The sequence below is a fragment of the Oryza sativa genome, chromosome 3 (assembly GCF_034140825.1).
Source record: "Oryza sativa Japonica Group chromosome 3, ASM3414082v1".
Taxonomy (NCBI): domain Eukaryota; kingdom Viridiplantae; phylum Streptophyta; class Magnoliopsida; order Poales; family Poaceae; genus Oryza; species Oryza sativa.
This window is the reverse complement of record NC_089037.1, coordinates 12,444,916-12,455,685: the sequence shown is the minus strand read 5'-3', so window position 1 is coordinate 12,455,685 and position 10,770 is coordinate 12,444,916. Positions and strand designations below refer to the sequence as shown.

Below are 10,770 nucleotides of genomic sequence, written 5' to 3'. Positions count from 1 at the left end.
GAAACACGGTAAAAACAAACGCTAAGACATGTCGCTATAACGTACCCCCTCCGTCCAGAAAAAAGTCCAATCCTAGCTACGAACCTGGACACATGCGTGTCCAGATTCGTAGCTATTGTTTGCCTTTTTTTTACAAAGTAGTATGAAAACATGAAGTATTAATGGTTTGAAACATATGATTTTCTTTAATCACAATATAATCATATGATATCTTGTTATAAATATTTAATTCCAACGAATACAACAGAGCATTCGAATTTTAGATCGGATAAGTAGTTTAGGAGAAAAAAAATATTTTGAAGATTGACACACACATATGTATGGTCGGAATGATAAGCTAAGATAACTGAGTTAGCACCAGGGTTTCACTTATCGCGAGATAATTGCACGATTATCGCGCTTACCGCAGGGTTACGGTAGGGGAAACCGGCGATATGGTTTGGATGAATTTTGACCAAATTCAAAATTCTGGAAAAAAAATTGAAAAAAATCATGGATGTAGTTCTTGATTTATAATTGCTAATGGTGAAGAAATTTATTGAAATAGAGTAAGCTAAATTCAAATTTGAGGGTAAAATCGAAAATAGTTTACAAATTGAAAAAAGGAAGACAATATTAGGCCTTAAGTATCCTACGTATTCTTCCAATTATTCTCAATTTCTAGTTTTCTACACATATTCAACCGTATTTTTTATTTTCTTTCCCTATTTATTTTTCATTTACATGATTTCAGCTACACAGCCCGCAATAACCGGGATAACCGTGTGAATATCGCGGTGAAACCGTGAGAATATTGCGGTGAAACCGCGAAACCGCCGAGTTTTGAATTCGAATTTTTGGATGCGATTTTTGTGCGATTTTAGACGATTATCGTGCTACCGCAGAGTGGCGGTAACCCCAGCCAAATGATAAGGTAAACCCTGGTTAGCACTTATTTGATTGCAGGTAGAAGCCCCCCGTAAACTTGTCATATCGGTCGATCGATTCGAAGCTTTCTCGGTATTTTTGAGTTTATTACCGTATCGGTAATTAATGATGGAAAATACATTAGGAGAGCTCGCCCTAGGTCCACAACGATCTTTGAGGTTCCATTTCAGGATCTATTTGCAATCTCATACGTTGTTTTCGCTGAAATCTATTAATCAAAAAGAGGCACCACGCTTGTTCTGAAGTCTAAAAACTCATCATACTAAGCCGAGGGAAAAAGAAAGTTCTACGTCATTAGATCATGCTGGGTCTAAAATGCAACAGTGTGGATTTGTATTTGTAGTTTCGTAAAGAATTGTGTGGGATAATCCTCTAATTAAATGGATATAAAACAATGTCTCATATGGTCATATTTTGATTAAAATATATGACAAGTGTTCTCACTAAATTCTGGCTTATCTCATCCAAGTTTTATCCCTAAACCAAAAATAAATTGGATCACGAAATCCATGCGAACCCAATAGATGAATAGACCATTAAATTGTCTCATCCAACAAAATATGGGTGACCATCTATCATCCGACCTTTCCCTTAACTAGATGATCTAAATGCATAGGACGTACATCCACTGGTGGAGAAATCTTTTTTACTCCCGGTTGGTAACCCCCTTTAGTCCCGGGTTTCCAACCGGGAGTAGGAATCTGGGATTAAAGATGCCTATCTTTAGTCCCGGTTGGTAACAACAACCAGAACTCCCGATTACCAACTGGGACTAAAGAGAGGGAAGCGGCAAGCGGCAGTCCAGATGGTCCCTTTTTCTTTTTTTTCCTTTTTATTTTCTCCCGAATCGAGTGGCATCCATATCCCCAAATCAAAATAACATCCCAAATCCACATCATAAATTAAAGTTACTTATACACACAAATCAAATACATCACAGATCCTAAAAAAATTACACACAAATCAAATACATCACAGATTATACATCTCATATCCATACAATGAATCACAAAAATTATACATCTCAGTGAATCACAAATTATCAAAAAAAAAGAGAGAGAAAACAACACCGGCTGTCGCCTGCCGACGGCGGCCGCCGCGGCCGCCGCCCGCCACGGCCGCCGTCGGCCGCCTGCCCGCCGCCGCCGGGAGGAGGGGGAGGGGGGGAGGAAGGGGATGTGTAAGATCTGTGTAGGAGAGGGGAGGGGAGGAGGAAGGGGAGGATCGATCTGTGTGAGTGTGAGGAAGTGGTTGCAATTGTGGAGGAGAGGATAAGTGCTAGGGATTATATACTACGTGTTGAATTTTAGTTCTGGTTGGTAATATCAACGGAGAGTAAGAGATCTTTAGTCCCGGTTGGTAAATACCAACCGAGACTAAAGTGGGACTAAAGATCCTCGGCCCCCTGACATGGTTCTGACAGAGGATGAACCGGGACTAAAGATCATAGAATGGTAGTGGGGTTTTTAACCAAGGCTAAAGATCTTTTTTTTTTGACTGGATAAAAAAGATCATTTTTAGTCAGGAACCGGGACTATTGTGGTTTTAGATCGACTCAGCAAAGATCAGTTCTCCAGCAGTGATCCGATGTGCGATTGGGGAGAGAATTAGTTCGTAACAAATAATATCATAGCCAAGATCGTTGATATGTGAAGAGTATCAAGTGGTATTAGGCTGCGTTCGGGAGTGAACCCTCACTCCCCGTCACGCAAAAGGAGCAGCGATTAGCGCGTGATTTAATTAAGTATTTTTTATTTTTTTTTCAAAAATGGATTAATTTGATTTTTTTTAAACAACTTTCGTATAAAAACTTTTTACAAAAAACGCATCGTTTAGCAGTTTGAAAAGCATGCGCGCGAAAAACGAGGAGGAGGAGTTGGAACCTAGTCTGCCGAACGCATCCTTTAATAGAGAGTGAAAGTCATTGACCCATAAGGCCACGAAGAATCTTCGGTGATCCTCACAAGAAATGATCAGAGGGCCTGTTTAGTTCACGAAAAGAAAATTTTTAGGTGTCACATAAGATGTTTGACCGGATATCGGAAGGGCTTTTTGACACGAATGAAAAAAATAATTTTATAACTGGCATGGAAACTGCGAGACGAATCTTTTGAGCCTAATTAATCCATCATTAGCACATGTGGGTTACTGTAGCACTTACAGCTAATCATAGACTAATTAGGCTTAAAAGATTCGTCTCCCGATTTCTTCCCTAATCGTACAATTGGTTTTTTCATTTATCTATATTTAATGCTTAATGCATGTGTACAAAGATTCGATAGGATGTTTTTGGAAAAAAAAATTGGGGAACTAAACGGGGCCAGAGCCGATCGTTCAAGTGTTGACACATCACACATGTAGACTAACAAATGATGGAAATAGGTAGGAAAGGCCGTTGACCCATGGAACGATAAGCATATCTGCGTGAGGGCGCTAATTCAATGTACGAATTGGGAGAAAATTGTTTGTCCGTAAAACTGTAACAGTTTTTCACATGGTGTACCACTACTTAATTAGCTAGTCTACTTATCGTGATAACGACTTATATTATATACATTTCTATTTAATGATTTCTAAGTGTATCTCTTCGCTTAATTTTGTATGCCCATCTCGATCATATGTTTTTATAAGAGGCCATCTCACTCAATTTGTTTTCCCTTGTTTTGTTTCTTTGGTAAAATACAGTTCACATGGTTTAGTCATCCAGCCTGAAAAGGAGAAGCCAGTTTGAGCCCAGCAGATTACATGGGTTTTTCCTTGTCGGTATAGTGGGCTAGGCTTGCAAACTGAGAAGAAAAGAGTGACCGTTTACCATTGGGCCGCCAACAAGCAATCCAAACAAAAAAACAAAAACTTAAGCCACATTTTAGTGAGCCCAATTCCGGCTCATCAACATGCGTGGCTTGGATTTCAATCTAAAACATCACCTTAACCAACTTGCACAGCTAGAAGCTGTGTGAGTCACTGTAGTCTAGTCTGTAGATAAGCAACCTACTTAATGTACTAGATGGTTCTATATTTGCTTATTTGATTTCCACAGAGATGCCATTATGCAACTTAATACTAAAGCCTTGATGCGTTTGCTACTATGTACTGGTAGTATACTACGAACGTTGTGTAAATCCGTCCGCTGCAAACTGCTGGTTCAATCGACGGCGCCGATCTCATCTCAGGGATCGAACGGGAAGAAGTCATCGACGTCCTCGATGCTCCCGAGCGGGCCGACCACAAAACCGAGGCTGCCGGCGCTCGGAGACGACGGGAAGCTGCCCGCGCCGCCGCCGTCTCCTCCTCCTCCCGCAGCCGTGTCACCGTTTCCGCCGTCGTTCTCCGCCGCCGGCGCGGAGCCCACCGTCGACGACGTCACCCCCACCGAGCTCACGTGCCCGACGGCCGCCGCGAGCTCGTCCCACTGCATGAACCGCTCCCCCGACGAGCTGAACACGTCGTCGCCGCCGCCGCCACCGCCGCTCGTGCCCCACGAGGAGGACAGCTGCGTGGCCGCGCTCGTCGTCGTCGCCGTCGTCCCTTCCCTCGCCAGCCGAGACGAATTAGCAACAACGACGCCGCCTGTGGCGAAGCTGATGATGTTGTTGTTTGGCCCGTCGCTCGCCGCGCCGGCGGCGTTGGCGATGGCCGTCGGGATAATCGTGGAAGGGTCCCTGCAGGTGTGCTCGCCGTAGTAGGTGATGTCGTAATTCGACGGGTCGGCCTCGCAGCGCTGGGTTTGCCTCCTGGCACCGCAGCCTTGGTCTAGCTTGTGCGTGCACCTGTAGTAGCTCCTGCATGTGTCATCAATAATGGTTAATTACCGTGTACAGCGCGCTTAACACAACTTCTGATGTTAGAGACCGATAGTACTATAGTAATACTTTTGTGCAATTATTAAGGGAGTGTATGATTAATTATCCTAGGAGTACCTTGGATAAGGTGAGTTTTGGATATCTTTCTGCCCATATTTCCGCCACACGTGACCGTCTTCTAGTGTTGCGGCGACTCTCTTGTTAGAGGAGCGTCCTCGTCCTGACCTGTACATATAGCAGATAAATTATATACTATAAAAAATAATTAAGAAAACAAAAATACATAATGGATATATGATCAGCTCAATTAGCAATACTTGCTCATTAGAATTGCTTATCGAGACACTAATCTAGTGCTATATATTTTTTTAATTTATTAACCTGCTACTGTTTCATAACTATAACTATTAGCTATTCTTGGCTGGCCGGATCAAATGGCTCTAAGATTCGTGTAGCTTGTTCAAGCATGCATGCCATCAACCACCCCCTCTCCTTCTAACCCCTTCTCAACCCATAATTAATTACCCTCAAATTCGGTAACTTAATTGGCAGAGTCTGAGTTGCCAGTTTGACACACGATCGTGCCACCAAATATTAGACAAGTGGACAAGACATAGCGCGTCGCCATTGAATCCATCTGATGCCTCTCTCCATCCGCTGGTGGTTGCATACATACGACCCCCCAAACCGTTGGATTTAGATATCAACGGCCAGGGGGTGCAGTACTTGACTCGCCTCAGCCTCAGGAAGTCAGGACTCAGGAGTAGCAAAACTAGTCAATCAGTGGTAATTCAGGTTTTGACCTGCTGCCGCCGCCGCGGCGCCTCCTCGTCCTCCCGGCCGAGCTCTCGCCCTCCCGCCTGACCACCATCGGATCGGCCGACTCGGCCACCGAGGTCCACCTTCCCGCCGCGTCCACCTCCCCGGCGATGTCGCCGCTGCCGCCCAACGTGGCCATCGCGCTCATCAGCTTGCTCATCGTCGCGTCCATCAGCTCCGCCGCGCACGGCGGCCGCGACGACGATTGCTCGGCCTGCGGCGGCGGCGGCAAGAAGCCCCTCAGCCTCACCAATCCGTCGCGCACCTCCACCAGGTCGTTCACCGCCGCCGCCACCCTCTCCGCCGGCACGCCGCCCTCCGACGAGAACGCCATGCTATAGCTAGCTTAGCCAATTACCAACCAAATCAACCATACACTCCACAGACCACACACACTCACACACAGACTGGGATATATACCGTGCAAATGAAGCAAAATTCGCCGTGCCAATCCGCGTCTTATATATCGCCGGGGAAAAAAGCCGAAAAGCAGTCGGAACTCGGAAAAAGGCTAAAATGAGGAAGCTGCATGGAAGAGCGGAGGTGGGTCCCGGTTCCCGACCGACCCCTGTGGCCCTAGATGTACATATCCAGATGAATTGATCAAAGCAAGGCAAAGAAAACCGGACATGGATTACATTACACATATATACATATATGGTACTAATACTATACTAAACTAAGTCGTCGTCGTCATCGCCATGACACAGGCGATGTGATGTCACGACAAATTCACGGCCTTTGACCGGACGGTCACTGGGAATGCCTAGGCAGCTTCCTCCACTACACATCTAGCGATCCGGATGAAAACGATCGAGTAGTACTCGCTTACTTGGCACACACACGGACCGTTAGATTACGTGCTCTGAGACCTGCAGTTTTCAATCAGGTTGTCCGCATCTACTTTGGATAGAAATTTCGTCTCTTTTAGTGTACACATGTTGCTTTCGTTGCATCTAACATTGGATCACTGATGACATCGAACTCGAGCCCTGTCGCTAGCCGATAGCAGCTAGCGATCGATCGAGCTGCATATATTGTAGCTTCATCTTCTCTTTATACGTACGTAATGGATCGGTCTCCTCCTGTACACAAGCATGAATGCATGATGCAGACACAAAATAAAGATTCATTAGTATACATTGGCGCGTTGAATGACACGCTTACGGTTGATGGAAACTGGAAACACCGAGACCGAACGGCCAGTGGTTTTGGCTACACGGGACGACGTGTCACACAGGTGTCTCTTTCCTCCACGTAGGACAGAAATATTAGAATCGATATAAGAACAAGTATATCAACGAGGGTGATTAATAAAGTACCAGACAGAGAGAGTACAATTAAAAAAATTGTTGATCAGCTGGGAAGCTCACTTGCAGTTAACTGAAAGGTTGCTAATCTCAGTAAGAAGAGACTGCGCTACCTAGCACCTGCAGTCTGCTACTACAGTTATGTTATTATAGATGGAAATATATATACTATATATGAGGTGATGTCAAAAGGGAGAAGATTATGGGTGTGCGAGGGAATTCGCTAGTCATGGAAGACTTGTGCGCGTGGTTTATAGTAGGACTCTGGACTTTGACAATCTCACGTATTGACGTATAGCTCAGCAGTCACCAACATGTACTCTGCAGTTTTATTCTTCTGAATGTCATTTATACGATTCTGCTACTACTACTCTAATAACTAGTGTAATGTTTTTTGGGTTATTTGCTGCGAATTCTTTGTACGTGATCGGGCCTTCTCATTGAATTGGGGACGGAAGTAGAAGACCAGAGGGCCATGATCTCGTTCTGTCTGTTAGTAATCGGGGCCGGAACCAAGTGAGTGCAGCACTGGAACACACGTTAGTAATATGTGCTAGTAGCTTGTCATTATTGCTCACTACAACATCCAACACAGGGGGTGGTAGCGCGTAGGTCTCATAGCTTTTGTTTGAGTTATCCTGAGGTCGAGAGTTCGAGCCTCTCTCACCCCAAAATTTCACCCTAGTGATGATGATAAGCATACAGATTATAGAGCACAACAGAGTTTGTTTAATTTTTTTTCCTGCAATGCAGTAGTATTGTTTTGCAATGCCATGTGTATCTGATTTCCCTTTTCCTTTCAACAAGCAATACCATGTGTATGTTTTGCAACGCCATGTATCTGATTTCCCTCTTTCTTTCCGCAATGCAGTAGTAGTTTTTTTTTCCCCGCAATGCAATGCAGTAGTAGTGTTTTGCAATGCCATGTGTATCTAATTGCCCTCTTCCTTTCACCATTCAAAAAAGAAAAAGGAAAAGGCAACTAGCACAGGCTATTACTATCTCCCATAGCGTGGAGGGGTTTGAGGCTCTATTGCTCCAGTAACATCTATCCTATTGTTAGAGTTTTGTGTCGAACATGTGTACGCAGTCGGTTACAGTTTATAATTTAGAGTTGTACTAGATGTTAAGACTAGAGTAAGAGTCAAACTCTATCATATGACCTCTCTTAAATAGAGAGGCGGATCTGTTGTAACCGCATGAAGATTTAGCATAGTAAGAGGGAGCGATTGTCGGCGGCGTCCGGCCGTGAGTCTTTGTAACTCTAATACGTTCTAATATGCTAGAGCGGGGAGGAGCGACCATAATCAGTGCACCGGAGATGTAGGTTTCGGCTAAACTCCGTTATCAAATATCGTGTCTCAGTGTCGTCGTCATTGTGTTTGGATCTCCTTTGACGTTTCTTTCATGTTTAGTTTTCGATGGTGATTTTGGACCGGTTTTGTAACACCAATTGATATCATTAGTCGTCCTGTCGCCGCCACGCGTTTACCGTGCCACTATACGTAACGGTTCGTTTAATCGCTTTATTTTCGGTTTTTTGAAAATGGTAGACGAATCACTTCCAAAAAAAATAAAAACCGACCAGTCCAAACAAACAAAAAAACGCACCGAACAGAATGACAAAGGAATCGGTTCGCTTTCAGTTTTCTCTACGCTCCACGCGACTAACCACCAGTTTTAGTGCTTCTAGCCCATTTCAAATTATATGGGTCTGTCGTGTTGTTACTTGTTAGCGTTCGAACATGATAGTTACTGGCGGATGTCTTTGTTCCGCCGTAATTAAGCCGCATCGCGCGCACGGCGACTCGGCGAAATCAATCGAGACTTCGAGAGGCACGACCGCACAACATGCTCAGGGTCAGGGTCTCAGGAACACGTACACTAACGCTATCAAACGCCTTGTTCGTTCGGTGCTTCTGGCCTTCTGCCTACTTTTTTGCCGACACGTGCAGCGGTGCAGGGGACGCGTCGTCTTTGCGCGGTAGGGTTATTTTTCTAAACAAGAATCATCCAATTCTAAACAAGAATCATCCAAATCAAGGCCATGGGCAAAAGAATCACACAAGTTCATAGCATTTACACATACAACTATACAAGAATCATACATGTTTTGACTCGCTACTTGTCTTCCGAATCATCGGAGAACACAAAAAGGAGAGAAGAAAATATCTCCAAGCTAGCGTTGAGCGCAGCCAGCAGGCAACAATTGACCGGTGACGTGCGATCATCGCAGGCGCGTCCTCTTCGTGTCACGGCGATCCTCGCCGCCGTAGTAGCCGTAAGCAGCGCCGCCACAGCCGTAAGGCGCGCCGCCGTAGTACATGTAAGGATCGGCTCCGAATGGCACGCCGACGGCGAAGAAGGGGTCGACGTAGCCTGGCGCCGGGCCGAACGGGAAGCCGTAGCTGCCGTGGCGATCGCCGTCGACGGCGAGAGCCCCGGATTGTGCTGAGTGGTCGCCCGGCACCACCATCTCCCGCGCCTTTCTTGGTCCGAGGACACCCGATGAGATCGTGGCGCTCTTCTTGGAAGACACGTTGCTGCGGCTCGCCTGCGAAGCGGCCGGGCTCTGCGGCGCCGCCGGCTGTGGCGCGTTGCTGCCGGCGGAGCTCCTCGTCTTGTCGGTTCCACTTGAGGCGCTTGCTGCGGCGCCGGTGGTGGTGGCGAGCAGGTTGGCGATGGTGGTGCGGAGCGTCGTGTTGGGGATCAGGTCGCCGGCGCGCGCCTGCGCCCCGCACGCGCACCTGGACTTGGCGGCGATGTGGTCCCGGATGCACCTGTCGCAGAAGCTGTCGAAGCAGCACTTGCTCGCCAGCACCGCGTTGGCCATCACGTTCCGGCAAATCTTGCAGTAGAGCTCCGCCGGGATGACGCCGCCAGATTCCCCGGACTCAGCCGGCGCCGGTGAGGACGCTGGAGTTGGCGCCACCCTCGGGATGTCGAATCTTGGATCGCCGTTGGTGGGGCAGTGCTGGATGAAGTGTCCCGGGACGCGGCACCGGTGGCACACGTACCCGGCCGGCGGCGCCCTGCCCGCGTGTGCGCCGCGGTGACCGTAACAGTGGCCTCCTTGTGACGTCGGGGCCTCCCACTTGAGCTGTGCGGCGTCGATCACGGCGCTGATAGCTTTCTCCTCGTCGTCGACTTCAGCTCCCGTCGACGTCGCTCCAGAGTCCGACGAAGAACCACCACCGCCCTGCGACATTGGCTTCTTTGTTGTCAACTCGACGATCGTCTCTGCAGGTGGCCCCGCGACTCGGCGCCGCACGACGACCGTGCAGCCGCTCGGGATCAGCTCGGCCTCGTCCGCGTACTCCTCGCCGGTGTTGTCGCTGTACAGCGCGACGCTCTCCCTGGGGCCGCGGCCGCGCGAACGTCAATGGCCGTGGCGCGCGGTGGCCATGATGAGGCGCTTGAGCTCGGCGACGGAGACGGAAGGCTCCTGCATGGGCACGGAGAAGGTGTCCACCCCGCTCCTGTACCTGTAGAACACCGCCATGGATCGTTCCTCGAGCTGGATCGTCGGAGAACGGAGGAGGAAAGGAATTGTGCAGCAGCGATCGTCGGAGAACGGAGGAGGAAAGGAATGGACGAATGGTGCAGCAGCAGTGATTGTGAGATCGAACGAGGCGGGGACGGAACGGATGGCGCGCCTTATATCGGCTGTCGAGGGTTCGGAACGAAACCGAGTCGGATCGGGAGTCGACTCCGAGTCGGTATAGGGGCCGCGTTTATTTACGTGCTCCTTCAGTTCCGATGCCTAAAACGCTTGCAGTTCGATGCTTCACTGAGCTGCATTTGGGCTGGTTCTTAACAGGCCATGGCCTATCCTGATGCTTTGCCCTGGCTAACGGCCCAAGTGGCCAGCACTGCGGATTCGGTAACTGGATGTGGGCTTATAGGACATC

The 10,770-nt window shown here is 47.8% G+C and overlaps 2 protein-coding genes across 2 annotated transcripts; both read right to left on the bottom strand.

Annotated features, from left to right (window-relative positions):
• Positions 1–3,714: 3,714 nt before the first annotated feature.
• On the bottom strand, positions 3,715–5,983 carry LOC4332755 (transcription factor WRKY45-1-like). Its single transcript, XM_015774235.3, has 3 exons — positions 5,534–5,983; positions 4,848–4,955; positions 3,715–4,709 (listed from the first exon to the last, which is right to left on the bottom strand). The coding sequence occupies exons 1-3, from the start codon at positions 5,881–5,883 to the stop codon at positions 4,097–4,099; spliced, it is 1,071 nt and encodes a 356-aa protein (XP_015629721.1). The 5' UTR covers positions 5,884–5,983; the 3' UTR covers positions 3,715–4,096.
• A 2,956-nt stretch (positions 5,984–8,939) lies between these two features.
• On the bottom strand, positions 8,940–10,482 carry LOC4332754 (E3 ubiquitin ligase PQT3-like). Its single transcript, XM_015774238.3, has one exon. The coding sequence runs from the start codon at positions 10,065–10,067 to the stop codon at positions 9,087–9,089; it is 981 nt and encodes a 326-aa protein (XP_015629724.3). The 5' UTR covers positions 10,068–10,482; the 3' UTR covers positions 8,940–9,086.
• Between the last annotated feature and the right edge of the window lie 288 nt (positions 10,483–10,770).